This window comes from Mastigoproctus giganteus, chromosome 4 (assembly GCF_048544385.1).
Source record: "Mastigoproctus giganteus isolate SK-2022 chromosome 4, ASM4854438v1, whole genome shotgun sequence".
In the NCBI taxonomy this organism is placed as follows: Eukaryota; Metazoa; Arthropoda; class Arachnida; order Uropygi; family Thelyphonidae; genus Mastigoproctus; species Mastigoproctus giganteus.
In genome coordinates this window covers 133907860-133933730 of record NC_143578.1, presented here as the reverse complement: position 1 = coordinate 133933730, position 25871 = coordinate 133907860, and the positions used below count along the sequence as shown (strand labels likewise).

The window sequence follows — 25871 nt, the reverse complement described above, 5'->3', positions numbered from 1 at the left end:
GTAACTACTCCCTTTGTAAAGGGAGACCATGCTACCTGTCTAGGATGGGATACCATGGTGGAAGATTGATCATGCTGACTGGAATACCTTCAGACTTTTTTTTTTTTTTTTTTATGAAAATCCCAAACACGAGAGGTATTAGAACTTACTTAGTACCATGCATGGGTTGGAAGTTGAGAAGACAAAAGATATTAGTTAACATTAGGCATTAAACTTCTGTAGACTGGAATTTTAAGGAAATACGTATGAAGGAAGGTTGTTCTAAAAAACAGCAGTGGAATGAATAAAGGAGGAAGATGAAAAGTTGGTTCTGTGAGTTTGAAGTTGGACTGTAAATGGATGTTGGCTGCGGCACAAGTTCGGGACTGTTTCGAAAGAGAGAGAGAGACAGAGACAGAGAGAGAGAGAGAGGGAATTATAGAAGCCAATTCAGAAAACAGTGCCCATGGAAGCAGTAGTACTAGTAGTAATGGTAGGTGATGCAAGAAAGCATGTGTATGAGCTTATGCAGCATCAGCCAAAAAAAAAATCACACTATTCCCTCCAAATGCCTGTCCAGTTCCTCCTTCAATTTATTCAACCTATCAACTTCCACAACGACAAATGGAAGTTGGTTCCAGCAATTAACCACCCGCTGGCTAAAGGCAAATATCCGCACATCTATTCTACATCTGTCTTTTCTTAATTTCAATTTATGCCCCCTTAGGTTTGTAATCTGAACAAGTGGAAGGATCCCATCAGAATTCAGCGTGCTCAACCCATTCAAGGCCTTATACACCTCAATCAGATCACCGCGCAGGTGCCTAGTCTCCAGCCACTGCAATTTGCAGAACTTAAGCCTCTCTTGGTAAGAGGATCCCTTCATTCCCCTTACCAATCTTGTTGCCCTTCTCTGTACACGCTCAAGTAAATCTACATCCTTCCTAAAATGAGGCCTCCAGACCTGTACACAGTACTCAAGGCGTGGCCTGACCATTGCCTTATACAGAGGGACAATCACCTCCTTTTCCCTGCTAGCAAAATTCCTATATATAATTGACAAAACCCCATGACCTGCACTGGCAGCCTGTCTGAATTGCTCAGAAAACTTCATATCTGTCTGCACAATTACTCCCAGGTCTTTTTCATTTTCTACCACCTTAAGTGTAGTACCACACAGTTGTATGTTTCTCTGGGGTTACTTCTTCCCATATGCAGTACTTTGCATTTGTCAAGGTTAAACTTCAGTTGCCACTTCTTAGCCCATCTGCCCAAATTATCTAGATCCTGTTGCAGTAGCACACTGCCATTACTGTCATTAACAACCCTGCCAACCTTTGTATCATCTGCAAACTTCGACATTAAGCCTGATATACCTTCATCAATATCATTGATAAATATACAAAACAACAGTGGACCCAACACCGAACCCTGTGGGACTCCACTAATAACATTAGTCCACGAAGAGCAGCACCCATTGATTACCACCCTCTGTCTTCTCCCACTTAACCATTCTTTTTGTAGCAACTTACCCTTAATACCATTCTGCTACAGTTTGTACAATAGTCTTTCATCCGCAACAGTGTCAAAAGCTTTCCTGAAATCCAAATATATGATATCAAAATTATTTTTTGCATCCAGTTCCTTTGTAACCACATCATAATATCCTATCAAATTTGTCAGACAAGACTTTCCCTTAACAAACCCATGCTGTGTCTGAATTATTGCTGCAGTCTTGTCTAGATGATCCTGCAATGAATCTTTAACCAGTGACTCCATTATTTTACCCGGAACAGAAGTTAAACTAACTAGTTCACCCTTCAATCCCCCTTTGTGAATTGGGGATACATTTGCACATCTCCAGTCCGTGGGAACCTCCCCTGAGTCCAAGGATGCTCTCATAATTATGGCTAAGGGTTTGCTTAGTTGCTTTGCCGCCTCCTTTAATATAACTGGATAGATCCCATCCACCCCAGATGCTTTTCTTATGTTTAACTTCAAAAATTTCTCCTCCACTTCGCTCTCAGTTATTACAAAATTATTAAGTATCCTGCTGCAATTTGATAACCTTCTGCCATTTTCAAACCTTAATAATTCCTCATGTGTGAATGTAGATGCAAAATACTCATTCAGTTTGTTTGCTATCTGAGTAGGATCATCAACAGTCGAACCATCGATGTCAAGTGGACCAATCAGATTCATCCCCTCCTTTTAGAGTTTATATAAGAAAACAAATACTTGCTGTTTTTCTTAGCATCTTTTGCCAAGGATTTCTCGTAATCTGCCTTTCCCTGCCTAATCTCCTTTGTGACCTGATTACAGACTAGCTTATATCTGCCATAGGCTTCTGAGTCACTTGATAATTTATATTCATCCCATGCATTTTTCTTCTCTGTTACGAGTCTCATTAGTTCATTTTGATAACCATTTAGGCCTAAACCTTGAACAATATTTCTTAATAGGTATGAAACTTTTAGTAGCATCCATGATTAATTCCTTGAATGCTTCCCACTTAGAATTTACTGTTGGTAACATCGTCAGTTGATCTCACTGTACAGAATTTAAAAACTGTCTGAGACCACTGTACTCGCCTTTACGGAAGCAAAAACCCTTTCCTTTACCCCTGATGGTAATTATATCTTTAAGTAAATCCCACATCAGTACACTGTGATCACTGCCACCTAGTGTTCCTTTATTTGCAAATTCTTAATACACGAAGTAGCTATACAAAAAGCATGCAACAGAAACAGAATGTCTATGAGACAGAGAGTTGACAGAGTCTGTTAGAAATGAGTCATCTTCTGAATGGAATCTAGAAGCCCGAGAGAGGTTTTGGGTCTACCACACCAGATGTGTGAACAATATTCCATGGTAGGGCGGATTTGCGATTTGTACAGAGTGAACAGCTGTTTGAAAGAAAAGTAATGATGAGAGCGAAAAAGAAAACCAAGTTTTTTAGACGCAGAGGAAGCAATATTTGTAATGTGCTTTTGCTAGAAATCGGAGTGTCACCAAAGATAAGCATAGGAGCAGAAGAACTCTTTTTGCGAGATATAAGACAGAACTGAGTTTTAGAAAGATTGAAACCAATTAAGTTGTTGTTGCCCCACTGGAGAATTACCTGGAGATTGGCATTTAAGGAATTGGTAACGGATATTCGAGAAGTTGAAGCTGATTGAGCAGGGCAAGGTTTCTCAAACTGGAAATTTGAATGCAGTGTGCTGTCATCAGTAAAACTATGGATAGGATTTCTGGTCAATCGAAGGTCATTAATATTCAAGAGGAAAAGAGTGAGGGAAAGAACTGAACCTTGCGGGACACCAGCATTAGTGGAAAAGCTATAAGATAGAGAGCCATCTATCATCACCGTCAGTGAGCAGTCATAGAGAAAACTGGATAAGCAGTTACAAAAAACAGTTGGCAAACATAAGATAGAAGCTTCTTTAGAAGACCTTTATGCCAAACACAATCAAAAGTCTTTGAGATGTCAAGAGCAACTGCTTGTGTTTCATCGAACTTTAAAATTGAATTTGTCCATGAATTGGTAACATAAGCCAGAATATCACCAGTGGATCGACACTTACGGAATCCATAATGGCGATATTTGATCAGATGGAAGGTTTCTATATAGTTAAAGAGTTGCCAGTTAATTGATTACTCCATTACTTTAGAAAGAGTAGAAGTAATTTCAGTGGGACGATAATTGGATGACAGTGATTTGTCATCCTTTTTAGGAACTGGCTGGATATGAGCAAATTTCCAAGCAGAAGGAAAAGCACCTTTGGAATAAGAAAGGGGAAAAAAGGCAGCAAAGAACAGGAGTAAGTTCAGGAGTGCAGGTTTTGAGGACAAGTCGAGAAATACCATTAGGACCTCGAGCTTTCTTAGCATCAAGATTCATCAAAATCCTTCTGACATCCTTTTGACAAAAGACCACAGGAGGCATTGAATGGAGCATGTTAGGAATGGTGGGAGGTGTTTTACCAAGGTCATTACATGAGTTTGAAGAAAAATGGGATGCTAACAGGTCAGCTTTATCTTTGCCAAAGTGACAATAGAACCATCTGGTTTTGTAGGTGGGAGCAGAATGTGCAAAGGTTGTGGCCAATAGCTTTGGCAAGAGACCAAAATGCTCGGCTACCATTAGGGCAAGAAGCAAGTTTTCTACTCTTAGCCTGTTCAAAATCTAGTTTGGACTGATTAATACAATTGCCAGCTCTGGTGTAGGCAGAAAATGGAACTGAAGAATTGGAAACAAGCCAATTACTATATGCAACATTCTTTTTCTTGAACCGCCTTAACACGTTTATTGGAAAACCAAGGTTTTAGATAAAGGATGAGATTTTAAGATGGAGTGTGGGATAAAGGATTCAATTCCTGCAAGAATAATTTCACTGACACGAGCTGAGCAAACATTGACATCAGGAGTTTTGAAACAGTAATCCGACCAAGGAAAAGAAGAAAATAAATCTCGCAGATCAACCATTTTGAATTCTTGTAATGCCAAACAACACGAGGTTTGGAATAGCCATGAGATAAAGTCTCCATTGGAGAAAAGACAATCACCAAGTTGTGATCTGAGGTGCCTAAAGGACCACTTGCTTCAGCCGTGTGCTTAGAAGGGTTGTTTTTGAGAAAAAGATCAAGCGTGTTGGATGTATGGTTAGGATTGTCCAGTATTCTTGTAGGTAAATGAACAATCTGTGCAAGGTCATTAGTAATTGCCAAACCTCAGCATCTCGACCAGCTGGGTCAGTGTGACTAGAAAATGGAAACCAGCTGGAATTGTGAACGTTAAAATCATCAAAGAAATTACCTCACTTAGGAAAGTTGGACTGGAGAAGGTCAAGTTGCAAAGACAGGAAGTCAAAGAGTTCCAAGTGAATAGTGGAGTTGGGAGAACTGTAGAGACAACAGATGAATTTGACAGAATGAGGTAAAGAGATTTTAAGCCAGAGAAGATCAAAAAGAGGAAATTCCAAAGTACCAAGTCTCTGACAGGGAATATCGGAACGGATATCCAGAACTACCACCTTTCAGGCGAAAGGAATCATACAGCTTTTTCTGACAGAATCTGTCATAACTGAGATTCTGTTAGAAAAAGCACATGGGATTTGGCAGACTGTAAGTGGAAATGGACATCATTGAGATTAGAACTGAGACCACATATATTTGTGAAATGAACTAGGAAGTGTTTGAGAAGTTTAGATCTTTTCACATATAAGCTTGCTCTATTAGTTTGACAATTGATGGTGCATTCAGTAGTAAGAAAAAGTTGGGGGGGGACGGGACATGCTGTATGTCTGTATGAGAAAGTATTATGGCATGCACATAATAAGAATATACCCAGATCCTTAACATAACGTGGCCTCGCAATGCCCCCCATCCCCACCCCACATACACACTACTCAGACTCCCTCCAGTCACTATCCGGAAGCCTCCTAGAGAGTTACCAATAGGTTCATTCCGGTGTACTAACTAGCAGCCAGCTTGCAAACACCGTTTTAGAGCTGTACCCTCAAATGTAAGGAGGTTTGGATCTTGCCCTGGTGTTCATTATAATCTCAAAGGACATCAGCATCTGGCATCATTTAACATCACCACAGTCAGCAAGGAGCCAATTAGTGATGCAGTAAAGCACATCACAGAAAGTATCATCCAAGCAGCAGCAATTGCAATTCCAAAAGCAATGACCTGGTGTCCGTGATTTACAAAACTATTGTGGAATGGGGAATGCACAGCAGCTAGAAAGGCTCAAAACAAAGCATTGGGAATATTTAATTTGACTGTTAGTCCACCACAGATAACTCAATAGCCTTCTCATGTGCACATGCCAAAGCACGTTACATCAGACATCAGAGTCAAAAGGAATCTTGGGTCCGTTTTGCATCTTTCCTTACATGGGCTGCCAACCCCATATCCATCTAGGACAAAGTCCAGAAAATGAAGGGCAAGTATGCATTACACCTTTCATCGATCCTGGAACATAACGGATGTACAATTGCAGGTCTAACTGCAATTGCAAACACTTTTGGAGAGACACGTGTCAATTTTCTTCGACATGGAAAAAGCATATGGCATGCCTTGTGGATTCAGCATTTTAAAAGACATTTACAACTTTGGTCTCAGAGGACACATTACCATCTTTATTAAAAACTTCAAATACGGAGGATGCGGGAAGGTCATGGAATTACCACCGCATATCCCAGAGCAATATGGCCTTAGTTGCTAATGCTCCTAAAAACCAAATAACAAACAATAACAAACTTAACATTAAAAACTTACTTTCAAACCAATCATTCCAAGTTGTATGATCTGCCCTCTCTTGTCCTTTTTGCCAAAAAGAGGGAGGGTGGTGCTCTCTTTGTTGATGACTAGCATCTTTTCACAGGTATGGAACATGAGGGTTATCAAAAAAGACAACTGCAGCATGCCATTGATCAGGTCAGCTCTTGTGCAATGGCTAATGGATTCAGGTTCTCACCTCAGAAGACCATCTGTGTACGCAAATGGAACCCAGTTCACCTGAACCAGAACTCATACTCTGACAAAACATCATTCCAATAGCATCTGAGACAAAATTCTTGGGTCTTTTATTTGATAATAATTTAACATTTCTACCACATATCTGTCAACTGTTGGCGCCTCTGTAGCCGGGTGGGCAGGAGCAGCAGTGCGTAGCACATGCTTCTTGATTAGACCGGGGTTCGAGCCCATGACCACCGCATAATCCGTAACAATATGGCCTTAGTTGCTAATGCTCCTAAAAAACAAATAACTAATCTGTTAGTAATGACCCAAATAACAAACAATAACAATCTGTCAACTGCAGACAAAGTGCACAGTGGGATTGAATCTCCTATATACCATCTCCTCCAAATTAACATTTCTATCACATACCATCACCTCCAATTTAACATTCCTACCACATATCTATCAAATGCAGACAAAGTGAACAGTGGGATTGAACCTCCTACATACCATCTCCTTTGATTGGGAGCAGACTACTGCACTCTACTCCACCTCTATTGTGCATTTGTCCGATGTAATTAGATTGTGGGTCCAAATGTACGCATCTGCTTGAAACAGTATACTTCGATGGCTAGACTCAGTTCACCATCAAGCCATCTGCATCGCTACTGGAGCACTTTGAACATCTCCTGTACAGAGTTTATATGTTGAAGCAAATGAAGCACCACTGTCACTTCAACAAAAACAATTGGCTCTAAAGTATACGTTCAAACTGAAATCCCTGCCATACAGCCCTGCATGGACATCCATCTCTGAGCCATGATGGGAAAATCTCTGTAATACCCATCACACTGCCAATCGTCCCTTTGGTATTTGTGTCCAAGAACTATAAAGAGAAATAAACATCACAGTAGGCAATGTTACCTAGTCACCAAGGTAACCTTCCACCATGCAACTTCTCCCTTAACAACAGGGGAAAGGCCAGTACTTTAACATCTGTCTACCTACAACTCTATAAGCTGCACACCAGGCTGAATACTCTGACTTCTTGCCTGTTTTCACTGATGGCTTGAAGTCAAAGTCGTCTCAGAGTGCTGCCGGCTTCCTGATTAACACTTTTTGTTTGGGAAGCATTCCCCAAGAATGCAGCATATACACAGTTGAGTTGTACGCGTCAGAATTTGCCATAGACCACATTAAAACCCACTATTACCAAAGCCGTGTGGTGTATACTGACTCATTAAGTATACTAAAGGCTCTATCAGCGATGAGATATCCTCATTTGCACCTGATCCAGGTCCAACAGACACTCCATTGTCTTTCTGAGCATTCTTTTGACAACTGTTTCTGCTGGATCCTAAGCTACATTGGGATCAAGGGTAATGAACTAGCTGATACCTCAGCCAGGTCACCATAACCCCACGACAACAACAACAACAACAGTAGCCTCTTAGTCCCCTATAGAGACTGCAGGCAGCTAATACACTCTACATTGCTCTCCCAATGGCAACAGCCTTGGCATGAGCAGGTTACAAACAAGCTATATCAGATAAAGCCTGCTTTCCAACACTGGCAGTTTGGCATGCATAGGACATAGTCATCTTACGTGTACATTTCTGTTGAGGGCAGATGATATTTTAAACATATAAGTCATAATCACAAATGAATCCGTGTAATTAGGAAAGCGAAGCCATCTGGAATTATGAACATTAAATTCACTAAGGAAAATTACTTCATTATTAGGAAAGTTACATTGAACAAAGCCAAGTTTCAAAAATAGAGAAAGTGAAAGTTCTGAGTGATTTGTAGAGTTGGGAGGGTGATAGAGGCAGTGGAAGAATTTGACAGAATGGGTTAAAGATTTTTAAGCCAGAGGAGATCAAAAAGAAATGATTCCAAATTAGGAAATCTGCAACAAGCAGTGTCATTGTGGACTTGTGTGCATTCACCACCTTTGAAATGAAAGCAATCCTAGAATGAATAATTGAGGAAACAGATGATTAGTGGTTGAGGCAACCAAAAAATTAAGATTCCATCAGAAAAAGTATGTCGGGCTTTGCACACTATAAGTGAAAATGGACATAACTGAGATTTGGAACTGAGACCATGTATGTTTGTGAAATGAATGAAGTTTTTGGGAGGTTTATATTATTTGCAGATAAGTTTGCTCTGTTAGTTTGACTATTCAGTAAATAAGTCAAAAGTGGGGGGGAGAAGTTTTGGGAAACAAAGATAAGATTTGGCCACTCAAACAGAAGAATGCAAAAATTTAGAAAATAATAGAAAAAAAAAAAAAAAGGGAATTTATTTTGTATATACAGTACACTCTTGATTTCCTGGTTAATCCAAAAATACAGTAAGTCCTCGACATATGTATGAGATACGTTTCAGGACTTCTTACATAAGTCGAGTTTTATGTAACTTATGAATGACTAATAAAATATTGCTGTTATATATTCAGAAGAATGAAGAAAAATAGTTATATTTTTAATTTGTTCAATTAAAAACTTTATCTGGGGACAGCAAAGTAGCCTGAGTGGCACATAAGAAAAGAAAACATAAAAGGAAAAAAAACGCATGTTATTGTACTGTAAAAACTGGTATGCATTTCTTGTAGCCTTGGTTATTATAGTTGACCTTCATTGGTGCCAACCACTTCTCGTATTCTGTCTTTCTCCTTTATGATTGTGTTCACTGTTGCCACTGACAAATCTGAATTCTGCACTATACTTGTTAATGTTTGGCCATTTTCATACATCCTTATTATTTTAATGTTCTTATCCAACTCAATCGTTTTTCTTTTCTTGGTAGATTTACTAGTAGCGCTGTCACTTATTTTCTTAGTTGGAACCATGTGATAACGGTCAAAATGAAATTTTCTGAAAAGAACTTCACAGGGTTAAGGCGGAAACTCACTATTATCATTCCACCAGAGCTCACATTTTACTAAAGCACATTTCTGGAGGGCACTGCCATAAAACAATAAAAACAATTTGCACTTTCCGGGTTATTGGGCTTCTCTGTTAGTGCAAAAAGTATGGTGATAGATAAAAGATGTAAAAAACTTACCATGCACTACTCGTGTGTCCAATACGATGCGTATGTTTATTTTTTACAATGTCGCGTATGGTTTGGTCACCAACATTATAATGATTCATTAGAGATTTAACGGATGCATCGTTTTCAAACTTTTGAATAATTTCAAGTTTTTGTTTAATTGAAAGCACAACTCTTGTGTTTGCCCATCATTTTAGCGATTTCTAAACAAAAAAATAATAATAAAAATAAAAATTCCGACATCCCTGACATGCATAACTAAAAAAAATTTGTCCTTTTGCAGTGCGACGGAACACAACAATCGGCGCAACGCACTAAAACAAACTAAACATTTGGTTTCTTTTTTTCTCTTTGCTTTTTTTTTTTTTTTTTTTTTTTTTGAGCGGTGGCATGAAGACAGTGGGAGGTTGCAAGAAAATAATAAGCACTCTAATCTCCCAATGACGACTTATAACAGCGCTTCTTGTTGCTTATTTACGACTTGCAAAACATCTGTTTATACCTATTCTATATATTACTTGAATTTTATGATTTCTGGGTTTTTTTTATTTTTATTTTTTTTTTATTTATTTGGAATCTTGAAGTGTCCCAGTTAATCTGATCCTGCTAAATCGAGCGTCTGCTGTATTATTTTGTATAAAAGTATTCAACCTGATCCTACTTATAGGCAGGTTGGAAAGTGGATATGTGCCTGTTATCTTCAAAATGACTGTCTGTCCATATTGTAACAAGTTTACAATTTGGATGGAGAGTCATGCTAAAGATAACAAGTACATAATGAACCAATCAACACTGCTATTTTTGGACCACTAGGGTATACAGGGACCTGAGTGCAGGCTTGGTTTTGGGAATCCCCTCCCCCTTTCTTTTATTAAAGTTATACTATTTAAGAAATGCTTTGGGCCATTCTGTTGGGACCTGGATGCATGCTTCCCCCTCCCCCACTGGGTAACTTAAGTCTTTTCCTCAAGCAAATAAGTCAAACCACAATGGCTGTACAATAAGCAATGTACAGCCATTATATACAGACTCCCCTCTTAGTCTTAATTGTTTGGTGCAAAAATAAACACCCTCTTAACTAACCTCCTACATTCTAACCAAGTGTCTTCTGGCTTACCAGCCATTACTGGGCCAGACTCAAATTGTGAACGCCCTCCACAAAATCGCAGGGAAGCTCACTCACCTGTCCCCTGGTCGATGTCCCTACTTTTAGTAGTAGTAGTAGTGACAAATGATGCAAGAAGGTAACGTTATATAGCATCAACCAAAATAATAAAATGTCACCCATCTATACCCTCCAAGAATTTGTTTAGTTCTTCCTTGAATTTATTCAAACCATCCACAACAACAGATGAAAGCCTGTTCCAAAAATCAACCACCCACTGCTTGAAGGCAAACTGCCACACATTATTCCTACAACCATCCTTTCTCACTGAAATTTATGTCCCCTTATTTGTGTAGTCTCAGCAAGAGAAAGAATATCATTTACATTCAGCTTACTCAATCCATTTAAGGCCTTAAATTTAACCTCACTCAGATCACCCCACAGGTGCCTAGTCTCCAGTCACTGCAGTTTGCAGAACTGAAGCCTTTCTAGGTAAGAGTACACTTTTGTTCCCCTTACCAATCTGGTTGGCCTGTTCCAGCAGGTCTACATCCTTCCTAAAGCGAGGCCTCGAGACCTGTATACAATACTCAGAATGCTACCTAACCATGGGCTAGCAAAGGAGTAATCATCTCCTTCCTGCTAGTAGCGTTTCTATATATCAGGGGTGGCCAACTTAATTTGTGATGTGGTCTACTTTTTTTTCTTCAAAATGTGCCACGATCTACCATCTGAAGAATTTCATTGCACATGGTTAAAAAAGTTAATCAACACATTGAAAAATGTGTTTATAAATTTTAAAATTAAATACAATTCAGAATTCTTACTTTAAATTCACATGTATTTAAAATTTTAATTTATGCGAAGTTTGCATTTTCGTGTCATCTGCCAAGCTTACAAAATCGGGGATAATACCATGATAAGGCCAACCGTAAAAATCTTCTGTATGCAAGTCCGTAAGAGTAGAGAGATTCTTCGTCTTTATTTGTTTCAAAAGAAAAGGCCGATTCACATAGATATGTGGAACCAAAACAGGAATTTAAAAGTTCACTACATTTTTTTACATTTGGGTTCTTTTCTCGGCAAACATATTTTCAAAAGTCTTCTTCTTATGATCTGGCTTTTAGGAAGATATCGTTTGCAAAGTAATGTAATTTCATTTTCAAGCAATATTTTCTCCATTTGAAAAATCGCGGCGACTTTTTTGCAATTTGTTTTGTATCTAAGTCGACATTAAATGGATAAGAAATATATTGACAATGTCTTCAATTGTTTTAAAATCACTGAATCTGGTTTCAGAATCATCCACAATTTTCTCAATTTCGGAAACATATTTCTCACTATTAAATTCAAAAACAGGATATTTTTGCAAATGATCTTGTATATTTGCATGATCCTTAGCCATTGCCAAAATTTTATATTTATATGCAAAAATACCACTAATCAGTGCATTGAAGTACCTTTTTAAATTTCCTTTTTTTGGGTATAGCCACGGAAGCATTGAAAATTAAACAACAGCATTTTTCTTTTATCATTACAAAAAAAAAGTATTCTATTTCCCACTCTTGATGAAAACGGTACATTTTGCTCTTTTTTGTAGTATTCATTTTAAATCAAAGGTTATTAAATTAACGTATAAGTACTGTCCAGTTATTAATATTAAGTAAGCTAAATAAGAATTTGACACTGTGCTCTCCATTAAGTAACTGCGTGAATTTTCATTGGAAAAGCCTAGCGACTGCACGGCGAAAACAGTAGTTACATAGTTCAATGGATTTGTAATTAGCATATGCAGTGGAGCGCACAATAATAATATTTAGATTTTGACCAATCTATTTTTATATATATTTAAAATTCGTCGTAATCGACCGAAATTAAAGCCGCTATCTACTTGTTGGCCACCCCTGATGTTATCATTGACAAAACTCCATGAGCTGGTAATATATCTGAACTGCTCAGAGAAGTTCATATCTGACTGGATGATTATGCCCCCCTCCCCAGGTCTTTTTCATTTTGCACTACTCTGGCATTACTGCTACCCATATGCAGTACTTTTTATTTGTCAATGCTATACTTCATCTGTCATTTCTCAGCCCATTGACCCAATTTTCCTAGATCTTGTAATAGCTCACCCTGATATGTCTATCATAACCACCTTGTCAACCCTTGTATCATTTGAAAACTTAGACCAGGGGTTCTTAACCTGGTGCTCATGAGCACCCATTTTAGGATCAGGATGAATCCCACCCCCCCACTGTATAACTTAAGTCTTTTCATCAAGCAAACAATACAGCTAAAAAAGTAAATATAAATCTTTGTATTTATATATATCTTTGTATTTGCTTTCTATTTCTCAACTTTCTGCAATATTCTACAAAAATCCATGCCAATCTTCGCTAGAAAATTTTCTTTTGTTAGTGATTGAAGGGAAATTATATATTTTGCGATGTTTTAATCTCAAAAACAGTCAAAGGTTGACACTTTGATGGTATTTTTTAAATTTTTTTCTTATTATTTTTAATTTGACATTTATTTATCAAGAAAAATTTTTATGAAATACTTTGTTGAGAGTAGGATCATTGTTGCAGTAGGATCAAAATGAGAAACAACGGTGGTCCAAGAACCAATTCTTGAGGGACCCCACTCCTGGCGTTACATCAATCTGAAGAATATCCATTAATCACAACCATCTGCCTCTGCACTGCAGCCACCCAGCAATTCATCTTAGAATCTTACCAGTAATTCCAACCTGTTCGAGCAGTAGCCTGTGATGCAGGACCAAGCCAAATGCTTTGCTTAAATCCAAATAAACTATATTGAAATTATTCCCTAAATCCAGCTCATGAGTAACTGTGTCAAAATAGCCTACTAAGTTAGTTAAGCACGATTTACCCTTAACAAAGCCATGTTGTGTGCCCTTCAGAATGCCATATCTATCTAAATGTCCCTGAATTGGATTCTTAATCACTGTCTCTAAGATTTTTCCTACGACTGAAATCAGACAAACCAGTCTGTGGTTACTAACTTCACTCTTAGAACCATTTTATGTATTGCCGATACATTGACACTTCTCCAATCCAAAGGAATCTCACCTGAGTACAAAGATGGCCTCATAATTAACCTCAATGGTTCAATATTCAATCTTGGGGGGAGACAAAGACTAATAGATTAACAGTAGCCACTGGCAGAGGTGAAAGAGATTCTTGCACTGCTTCTATTGGAATGAGCAGAAGCCTGAAAAATACAGGATATTTCAGAGACTGCTGGGAGTCATTGCGGTACACGTAAACACATGGGTTGTGTTAGGGTAGCTAAGAATAGAAACAGGTGCATGTATACTTGCGTGTACACCAATGCTAGGAGTTTAGTAAATAAATTTGATGAATTTCAGGTATTGCTCAAAACATCAAAGGCAGATATTGTTGGGATTTCAGAGACATGGTGTCACACAGATATAAGGAATGCAGAACTGGAATTTGGGGAGTACAATGTCTACAGAAAGGATAGACAGGATAGGAAGGGAGGAGGGGTTATGCTATTAGTTAAGAAACACATAAAATCCAAGGAGGTGAAGCCAGTCGACATCGCTGGACAGTGCAGTGTCGAGTCAGTTTGGTGTGACATAAGCATTGGGAGATCAAAATTGAGAGTAGGAGTGTACTATAAGCCTAATGACGCTGATGAGTATAATAAGAAACTGTACAGGGAAATAGAGTGGGCCAGTAAATCAGAGAGTCTTATAATGGGGGATTTTAATTTCCCAGATATTGACTGGAATTTGTGGGTTGGTCACTCACACACTAGCAAGGCTTTTGTGGATTTATTGGATGATTGTTTTCTACATCAGCATGTTCGGGAGGCAACTAAATGGAGTAATACTCTTGATTTGAATATCACTAGTGATTCAACTCTTCATGCATTAAGAATCTGCAGATAAATGAACCACTAGGTGGCAGTGATCACAGTGTGCTGAAGTGGAATTTACTCAAAGAGCTAACTACCATTAGGGGTAAAGGGAAGGGTTATTGCTTTCATAAAGGTGACTACAATGGACTGAGACAGTATTTAAATTCTATACAGTGGGACCAACTGATGATGTTACCAACAGCAAATTCAAAATGGGAAGCATTCAAAGAACTTATCTTGGAAGCTACTAGGCTTTACATACCAACTAAGAAATATTGGTCAAGGTTTAGGCCTATATGGATGTCAGATGAACTAATGAGACATGTGGCAGAAAAGAAAAATGCATGGGATACATACAAATTAACACATGACACAGAAGTCTATGATAGATACAAAAAAAAAAAAAAAAGTTGATCTGTAACCAAGTTACAAAAGAGGTTAGGCAGGTGAAGGCAGATTACGAGAAATCTTTGGCAAGGGATGCAAAGAAAAACAGCAAAGAGTTCTTTACTTATGTAAACTCTAGAAGGAAGGGGATTAATCAGATTGGTCCACTTGATATCGATGGGTCAACTGCTGTTGATGATCCTGCTCAGGTAGCTAACAAACTAAATGAATATTTTTCATCGACATTCACACATGAGGAGTTATTCAGCGAGGGGAATGACAGAGGTGTATTCAACTCTGGCAGTAAGCTAGAGAATCTTGTAATAACTGAGAGTAAAGTAGAGGAGAAACTGTTGAAGATAAACACAAGAAAGGCACCTGGGGTGGATGAGATCTATCCAGTTATATTAAAGGAGGCAGCAAAGGAAGTAAGCAAACCCTTAGCCATAATTATGAGAGCTTCCATGGATGCAGGGGAGGTACCCACAGACTGGAGATGTGCAAATGTTACCCTAATTCACAAAGGAGGATCAAAGGCTGACACAAGTAATTATAGACCTGTGAGTTTAACTTCTGTTCCAAGAAAATTAATGGAGGCGCTGGTTAAAGAAGCATTGCAGGATCATCTAGACAAGACTTCAGTTATAGCTCGGACACAGCATGGTTTTGTTAAGGGGAAGTCTTCCCTGACCAGTTTGATTGGATACTATGATGCAGTCACAAAAGAACTGGATGCAGGGAAGAACTTTGATATTATATACTTGGATCTTAGAAAGGCTTTTGATACTGTTGCACATGGAAGACTGTTGCACAAATTGGAGCAGTGTGGCATTGGAGGCAAATTGCTGCTATGGATAAAGGGGTGGTTGAGGGGGAGAAGACAGAGAGTGGTAATCAATGGACACTGCTCATCGTGGACTAATGTTATTAGTGGAGTCCCTCAGGGTTCAGTGTTGGGTCCATTATTGTTTTCTGTATTTAGAAATGATATTGATTATGGTATATCAAGCTTAATGTCCAAGTTTGCAGACGATACAAAGGTTGGCAGGGTTGTCACGGACACTACTGACACTATGCTGCTGCAACAGGATCTGGAAAGGTTGAGCAGATGGGCTGAGAGGTGGCAAATGAAGTTTAACATTGACAAATGTAAAGTACTACATATTGAAAACAGCAGCCCCAGAGCAACGTATCAACTCTGTGGTACTACACTGATAGTGGTACAGAATAAAAGGGACCTAGGGTGGTTGTGCAGGCAGATATGAAGTTCTCTGAGCAGTGCAGACAGGCTGCTAGAGTAGCTCATGGTGTATTGTCAATGATATATAGGAATTTTTCTAGCAGGGATAAGGAGGTGATTATTCCGTTGTATAAGGCAATGGTCAGGCCACACCTAGAGTACTGTATACAGGTCTAGAGGCCTCATTTCAAGAAGGATGTAGAGATGCTGGAACGAGTACAGAGAAGGGCAACAAGATTAGTGAATGGAACAAAGGGGTGCTCTTACGAAGAAAGGCTTAAGTTTTGCAAATTACAGTGTCTGGAGACTAGGCACCAGCGAGGTGATCTGATAGAGGTGTATAAAGCCTTGAATGTTTGAGCATGCTCAATGCTGATGGGATTCTTCCTCTTGCTCAGAATAATCACCTGAGAGGGCATAAATTCAAATTGAGGAAAGACAGATGTAGGACAGACGTGCGGAAATTTGCCTTTAGCCAGCGGGTGGTTGGTTGGTGGAACAGACTTCCATCCTTTGTCGTGGAAGTTGATAGCCTAAATAAGTTTAAGCCTCAGCTGGACAGGTATTTCGAACGAACAGAGGGGCGAAGTGGAAGTGTTTTTTTTTTTTTTTGGCTGATGCTGCATAAACTTGCTTTCTTGCATCAAATGCCTCTGCTAATGCTAATACACTCCCTCGTGCTCTCCATTATGAGAGCATCCTTGGACTCAGGAGAGGTTCCCACGGACTGGAGATGTGCAAATGTATCCCCAATTCACAAAGGGGGATCGAAAGGTGACACGAGTAATTACAGACCAGTTAATTTAACTTCTGTTTTGGGTAAAATAATGGAGTCACTGGTTAAAGATGCATTGCAGGATCATCTAGACAAGGCTGCAGCAATAATTCAGACACAGCATGGGTTTGTTAAGAGAAAGTCTTGTCTGACAAATTTGATAGGATATTATGATGTGGTTACAAAGGAACTGGATGAAAAAAATAATTTTGATATCATATATTTGGATTTCAGGAAAGCTTTTGACAATGTTGCGCATGAAAGACTGTTGTACAAATTGGAGCAGAATGGTATTAAGGGTAAGTTGCTATGATGGAGAAAAGGATGGTTAAGTGGGAGAAGACAGTGGATGGTAATCAATGGGTGCTACTCTTCGTGGACTAATGTTATTAGTGGAGTCCCACATGGTTCGGTGTTGGGTCCACTGTTGTTTTGTATATTTATCAGTGATATTGATGAAGGTATATCAGGCTTAATGTCGAAGTTTGCAGATGATACAAAGGTTGGTAGGGTTGTTAATGACAGTAATGGCAGTGTGCTACTGCAACAGGATCTAGATAATTTGGGCAGATGGGCTAAGAAGTGGCAACTGTAGTTTAACCTTGACAAATGCAAAGTACTGCATATGGGAAGAAGTAACCCCAGAGAAACGTACCAACTGTGTGGTACTACACTTAAGGTGGTAGAAAATGAAAAAGACCTGGGAGTAATTGTGCAGGCAGATATGAAGTTTTCTGAGCAATGCAGACAGGCTGCCAGGGCAGGTCATGGGGTTTTGTCAGTGATATATAGGAATTTTGCTAGCAGGGAAAAGGAGGTGATTATCCCTCTGTATAAGGCAATGTCAGGCCATGCCTTGAGTACTGCGTACAGGTCTGGAGGCCTCATTTTAGGAAGGATGTAGATTTTTGCTTGAGCGTGTACAGAGAAGGGCAACAAGATTGGTGAGGCGAATGAAGGGATCCTCTTACCAAGAGAGGCTTAAGTTCTGCAAATTGCAGTGGCTGGAGACTAGGCAGCTGTGCGGTGATCTGATTGAGGTGTATAAGGCCTTGAATGGGTTGAGCATGCTGAATTCTGATGGGATCTTTCCACTTGTTCAGATTACGAACCTAAGGGGGCATAAATTCAAATTAAGAAAAGACAGATGTAGAATAGATGTGTGGAAATTTGCCTTTAGCCAGCGGGTGGTTAATTGCTGGAACCAACTTCCATCTGTCGTTGTGGAAGTTGATAGGTTGAATAAATTTAAGGAGGAACTGGACAGGCATTTGGAGGGAATGGTGTGATTTTTTTTTTTTTTTTTTTTAGCTGATGCCAATGAGGTTGTGTTTTAGGTAAGTGAATCATTGCCACAGTTACATCTGGAGAGAAAAAATTCAAACACATGCACAGTATAACCATGTTTATGAAATGTATAAGGTAGAGGCTTTCTATGCAGCTCACATGAAAATTTGTGCAGTCTTTTTTCATCTTTGCTGATACATAAATCATAGAGATCATTTACTTGATAAGGTACAGTTCTAACTTACACCACAGCTAGTTGATACTGCAAATGTGATTTTTGAATGGTATGGTGTCTTCTCTCAAACTCTGTAATAAGATTTAAGTGCTCTAAAATGAAGCCTTACCTGTTCATTATAATGCACATTACTTCATTGCCAGAAATAATTGAAACTTTCAAAAGCTGTGTAAACGGCGTAGTGGCAGTGATTTACCATGAAATCATTTGTGGTTTAATGAACAGTTATTGTCAACCATATGTAGAGTGAACTGAAATATTACTGTAAATGCTAAGCATCTTGCATTGGTCACGTTAAACCACTATAAGTAATGAAATTAACTGTTTTTAATGCTTCTTCAGTTTCTTGTTGTTTCAATATGTACTGTGTTTCTATGTTATTATTTGTATAATAAATATTTCACATTAGAATAGTTAACACAAACATTGAATAAATTGAACTGAATTGAATTAATACTCCTTTTTTTTTTTTTTTTTTTCCTTTTTTTTTTTTTTTAAGATTCTTCAGGCTCTGGTGCTGAAGGAATGTACACCATGATGAAACCTGTTCCTGCAGGAAGCATACCAGGAGTAAGAAAATTTCTTTTGCACTTATATTTATGCAGAAATATTTTTTTCCCTACTTCCACCACCCTCAAACTTAATTTCAACTAATATTGAAATCACTGTTAGCATCGTCTGTTTTCTCTCTGGACCAGCAAGCAACTTCAATAAAGTCATTCCTGATGGGCAGTTATTATTCATTTATAAAATCCCACCATCACACATAACCTGTTACATAAATGATAATATAAGGAGTTTTTATTTTCTTTCCCATGTCATTTATATTAGTTAAGTCATTTATCTGATTTAATTTAAGTAATATTGGTTAATTATATTTATTATGCTTTGGACAATGGACTTATAGAATCAGCCATCAAATAAAGCATTATTTTGTTATTATATGTTAAACCTTGTTTGAAATTAGCTTGCTGAAAGAAGTAAATCATCACACAGTTACATCTGGAGAGATAACTGTTGTTAAAAAAAAGTAGTTCGTTAAACATGAAGTGTGATAAATGTCTCTGTATTGTTGTAAAGCTTTACATTCTTGCACTCACTCACACACACACACACACACTCTCTCTCTCTCTCTCTCTCTCTCTCTCTCTCTCTCTCTCTCTCTCTCTCTCTCTCTCTCTCTCTCTCTCTCTCTCTCTCTCTGCATTACACAGCTAGCATAAGACAACATTAAGTATGCAACTATATACATTATGACAGAGCAACGTATGTCTTGCAACATAATGGACAGGAATAAACAAAAAAAATAAGAGAATAGTATGGCATCAGAATTTGTTTGTTGTGCTAATTTACCAATTTAACATAGGGCTATAGGGCTATGTAACTGATATCTTACAACATAAATATATCTTGAAAGAATTCTAAAACAAGTGAATTTTTTTCATGTAAAATAAGCATCAAAGAGGCAATTTTTAATATAGATAAAATTAAAACAATGTTGCCATTAGCTTCATTATAAGCTTATTTGACTTTCAACAAAAATTTAAAAATAGGGGAAGTAAAAAAAACTTTATCAGAACATTTGTTGCATTATGTTAGCTAATGTTTTCATTATCCTACTGCCACTAAGATTAACAAGACATTGCTACATTTTCATAACAGTGCAAGGTTATTATTATAACATATCTTCATGCTACTAGACATGAACATTGTCATTCATAGTGTAAAGGAATTACAATGGTTTTTTCCATTAATCAGACAGACAAACAAACAGTTTACCTATAGCAGTTTAAGTTTTAATTAAAATGTAATTAGTAGTTTAATTTTTTAACCAATTTAGTATATTTCTACCTCAAAGAATACAGGTACTTGAATGCAGTTCAAGTACCCTTGGGCGAAGAAAATATATTAATTATTTTCTCTGAGTCTTATCAATTATTCAATTCCCAAATGCATTGGGAATTTTTTTTTTTTTTTTTTTTGTTGAAATATGAAATAAAGAAAGCTAAACCTGTCATTCAGGCTGAAACCCAAACCTTATATTAGTATAAAAAAATAAATACCACTACTTTCTATGTGTTTAGCAGTAGACTATTAATCATTCTTTGATTTTAGTGTTTTCATTTTAGAACTACAGTTAATATAGAATGGAATAGTATAAAATGAACATTATACTCCATTCAGCCATTGCCTTCTAATAGATAACTTTCTCTATGAGCCCCAAGTTAATTTGTTTCTTCTAATATTTTAGAGTTGCCACCCCTGCAAGTTTTACCTGAGTCTTAGGTTTAACCATGCCATGTTTGATCTCAGTTCTTTTAATACTTCCCCATATTGTAGTTTAGTACAGAAAAAATAAAAATTCCATTCCATTTTGAAGTAAATATAATATTATTTTATGTTAATATATGCTTTTTTAAAATGTATATAACTTAGATAATTGATAGAGCTTCTAAATATACTGATATTTTGAAATTTGACTTAAAGAGATTAATAGCAAAGCTTAACTGATGGTACTCACCTCAAATAACCTGCTTAGTTTTAAGTATGGTCCTTGAGGTTGTCACAGACATTCTCTCAGATATGCCAGACAGAAGCTGTACTTGCTACCTGGGAGTCTAAAACGCTGATGGAACTGATATTCGGGTGACACTCAAATCAAGTGGGCCCAATTTCGGCAAAGTCCAGACGATCTGTGACAGCCAAATCCTCTGCTTGAACCTTCACGATGGTGGGACTATTAGTAATCTTGGGTATAAACCCCATGCACAAGCACACTGTGGGTGGCCACCCAGGGTGAACCATTGTAAGCAGGGATCGAGGTGTGCTGCCCACACCACATGGAGGAATGCTGCCCCTCTGTGTTACCAGGCAATACTAGGTGGTAGATGACTCCCATCAACTGGTGTAATACCACCACTTTGCTTATTCAAGTCTTGAAGTGGTGGAACCCATGTTTAGTCTCCAGAGCTAATTTCTGGTCAACCCTTCCCCATCTCTTCCATCATGCAGTATGACTTTTGAGGTTATGATGGACATCTTGACAAGATCCAATCTTCCTTACATGTTCACAGGCCGGCTGCTAATTAGTACACCGGATCGAATCTATTGGAAACTCTTTAGGAGGCTTCCGTATCAGCTAGTGTATAATCTTGCTACCTCTAGTCTGCCAGATAGTGACTTGAGGTAGTCCGAGTAGTGTATATATGCGACGAGGGGGCATTGTCGAGGCCACGTTATGTCAAGGATCTGGGTATATTTTTACCATGTGTACGCCATATCCAAAGATTTCATTATTTCATACGGCATGTTCTCCCACCCACTTTTTCTTTCTATTGAATACACCATGAATTGTCAAACTAATAGAGTAAGCTTATCTGCAAAAAGATCTAAATCTCCCAAACACTTCCTAGTTCATTTCACAAATATATGTGGTCTCAATTCTAATCTCAACATTGTCCATTTGCACTTGCAGTCTGCCAAACCCCATGTACCTTTTCTGACAGAATCTCAGTTATCGGTTGATTCAACTACTGCTCATGTCAGTTGCCCAAATTATTCGCTGTGTGATTCCTTTCACCTCAAAGGTGGTACTTGTGCAAAAGTTCATTCCGATATTCCCTGTGAGAGACTTGGTAATTTGGAATCTCCTCTTTTCAATCTTCTCTGGCTTAAAATCTCTCTACCTCATTCTGTCAAATTCAGCTGTTGTCTCTACCATTCCCCCAACTCCACTAATCACATGGAGCTCTTTGACTTCCTCTCTTTGCAACTTGACTTTCTCCAGTCCAACTTTCCTAACAGAGGTAATTTTCCTTGGTGATTTTAACATTCACAACTCCAGCTGGCTTCCGTTTTCTAGTCACACTGACCCAGCTGGTCGAGATGCTGAGGCTTTGGCAATTACTAATGACCTTGCACAGATTGTTCATTTACCTACAAGAATACCGGACAATCCTAACCATACAGCCAACACGCTTGATCTTTTTCTCACAAACTTCTAAGTACACGGTTGGAGTGGTCCTTAAGGCACCTTAGATCACAACTTAGTGATTGTCTTTTCTCCAATGAAGCCTTTATCTCATGGCTATTCCCAACCTAGTGTTGTTTGGCATTACAAGAATGCAAAATGGGATGACCTACAAGATTTCTTTTCTTCTTTTCCTTGTCGGATTACTGTTTCAAAACTTCTTCTCTGATCGTGTCAGTGAAATTATTCTTATAAGAATGGAATCCTTTATCCAACACTGGCTTTAAAATCTCGTCCTTTATCTAAACCTTGGTTTTCCAATAAATGAGCTATGGATGACACAGAATGGTTACCGACTATCCTATCAGAAATCAAGAGTCATTCACTTTTGTAATAAATGAAAGATGCATCCAGATCCAGAGGTGCATGCACCTAACAAATCATCCCATCACAGTAGTGAATAGCATTTGTCTCCTTGGTCTGATTTTTGATAATAAACTGAACTTCTCAGAATATATCACACATCTACAGACTGTTTTCCAGAAAAAAATGAACTTATTAAGAGTTATCTCTTCTTCATCATGGGGTGCAGATCGTTACACCTTACTTCACTTGTACAGAGCCCTAATCAGATCTCGCCTTGATTATGATGCCCCAATGTATGATTCTGCTAGGGAAAGCATGCTAGCACGTCTTGCCCCTATTCAACATTCTGCCCTCAGGATTGCTGTAGGCACTTATAGAACATCGGCAGTACAAAGTCTTTATATTGAAGCCCATGAACCTCCGCTCAACCTCAAGAGAAAGATGTTACTTCTGAACTATGCAGCCAAAATTCAAAGTTTACCTACTCACCCCATTAAGCCAATACTTAATGATCCACAGTTCACAATGTACTACAGAAATAAACCTAGAGCAGTCGAACCTACTGGCATCAGATTGCTGGCATTATCACAATCTTGGAATATACATCTGGACAAAATCCTCCATGATCTATTAAACCATCCTGTGACACCTATTTCTTAAACTGGGGAAAACATTCGCTTGCAAATACCAATATACAGCAACTCCATACTGCTCACACACAAAATTACACAAGTATACACTGATGGGTCAGTCTGGTAGTAAAGTCGATGCTGCAGCTGTCTTTCCCTTTAATACCATCTCCGTTTCACTTCCCACTGAATGCAGCAGTTATACAGCTGAATTATGTGCCATCAAGCTTGCCTTAGAAAACATTCTCCATTTGTCCATCCAAAAAATTGTAATATATACTGATTCACAGAGTTCACTTTCAGCCTTCCAAAATTCCTCCTCAACAAAGCATCCCTTAATAAAATCTATAAAATCTCAGCTAATACATATCCATGATCACCAGCAAGTAGCCATCTTTTGCTGGATCCGAGCCCACACTGGGATATCAGGGAATGAAAAAGCAGACTATGCAGCCAAACATTCATCCAACATGGCATCACCAGATTACTACGTTCCATATATAGTCTACGGATCCCATATAAGAAATACATGTAAGGAACAATGGACACTTCTATGGCAATCTCAACTGTATAACAAGCTCCGTGAAATAAAACCTGAACCACAGTTATGGATTTCCAGTTTTTGTGTAAACAGAAAGGAAGAAGTTACCCTGGCCAGAGCACGAATCGGGCACAGTCAGCTCACCCATATTTTTCTTCTTACAGGAAATGATCCTCCGCAGTGTATGCACTACAACTCTCCTCTCACAATAAAGCACATTCTCGTTGAATGCACCTTATACACTCAAGCCCAAAAAGCCTCATTCGGTAATCTCAAAAATCTTCATGAACCTTTGACACTCCACCAACTCATAGGTAATGATGCAAATCTCCCAGAATTTTTCTGATCTTCATCTCGTTTATAGGCGCAATATGGCCTAAGTAGCCCTTGCACCAGAAATAACCATACCAGTACCGGAAGTATAATGTAATAAATAGACAGTAATCATTTTGTGCACACTAACACTGATCTTTTTTTTTTTTACTTGTGCTTTATCACTTTATTTACTTGTGCTTTATAAATTTTAATTCAAACATAAATAAAATTATCTATAAAACATTGAAATTACAAGAATATTTATTTCAACTTAAGTTTCTTAAATTTTTTTTAAGTTCATTGGCATCAGAGAAAAAGGAAGGGATTAGAAGTGTTTTCTTTATTCCACCAGTGAACAAATAACATCATAAATTCCAATTTTCAGTAAATAAAGTAGAATTATTAGTGTTAGTGCACAAAATGATTACTGCCTATTTATGTTACATCATACTGTTGAAAAGGATAGCAGAGTTACTTTGGGCCCAGATATCCTCTTGGCACTGAATGCTATTGTCACTCCCCACCATGTGGAAAAAAGTCCTTTTCTTCTTTTTGCTACATTTTAGTCCACCCTGATAACAGAATTTTCATGGACTTTTGTCAAATTGGGGCTAATTTAGCTGGTCTCAAGCAAAGATTCCATGTTTCACTCCCCCACCCTCAGGAAAGTCGAGTTCTTCCAGTGAAACAAGTAAGTGGGTCTGTTTCACGTGAATGCCTACATTAGTTTGCCTTCACAATATACTGATGCCTTGTAACATTAGTTGCTCTGACATAAATTCAAAATAACCCAAAAATAAGCAACTCTGACCTGAGTATGATTACTATGAAAAATAGATATAGATAGCATGTTTCATTTCACACTCATTCTCAGCTAGGGTTGAGCAAAGCAGTTACTGGACCAAACTATGTAAAATTAAAAAATTTTGGCCCATGCAGACCTCTGATGACTTTCCATACACAAATTTGTTGGGTGTCACAAATGAATACTTAAAAACCATATAAGTTTTAAAGTCTTTATAAAACATTCATTATTGAAGCTTTACCTTGCTTATTTTAAATTGATACTAACATTGTTTTCCTAGCAGTTTCCAATGGGTCCTGGACCTGAAGGGCCCATGGGACCAATGGGTCCAGATATGGGACCTCCAGTAATGAATGGCATCTCCTCAGGTGAGTTGATTTTTCTCTCCGTTGTTGAAATAATTCTCTGTACATCTTATCTAAATTACATTTCAAGTTCTGAAAGTAAGCTACAAAAGAGAAAAGCATTCTCAGAGTCATTATGTAATAGTGCACTCTTATAACATATGAATAATTTAAAGTTAATCAAGTGCTCATGATCCAATTACACTAAATTTGAAACAAAAGTGACATTTCAAGACCCTTGCTGGTTGCTATCATCAGATCAATACATGAGCTGATAATAGCTCTTCACTCTGTGCCTCTCAAACCAAGCATGCCTTAGTACTGAGTAATTAGGTCATGAGAACAACTAAACTAAATTATTCACAATGGTATGAGAGTTTTATTGCATACTTAAACTGTAGATAATCACAACATATCATCTTTCCAAATTATATAAAAGCATTTGATTGAATTCACTTA

At 38.0% G+C, this 25871-nt stretch overlaps 1 protein-coding gene across 4 annotated transcripts in view; it reads left to right on the top strand.

Annotated features, from left to right (window-relative positions):
* Nucleotides 1-25871, top strand: part of LOC150087077 (single-stranded DNA-binding protein 3-like) — a 538273-nt gene that overhangs the window by 423296 nt on the left and 89106 nt on the right. For 3 of the 4 annotated variants that reach the window (XM_090371800.1, XM_090371799.1, XM_090371797.1), the window contains 2 exons: nt 18942-19012; nt 25349-25436. In XM_090371800.1, coding sequence (XP_090227926.1) covers nt 18942-19012; nt 25349-25436 — 159 coding nt within the window. The remainder of the gene's footprint in view (nt 1-18941; nt 19013-25348; nt 25437-25871) is intronic. The other variant, XM_090371798.1, reaches the window with a different exon arrangement.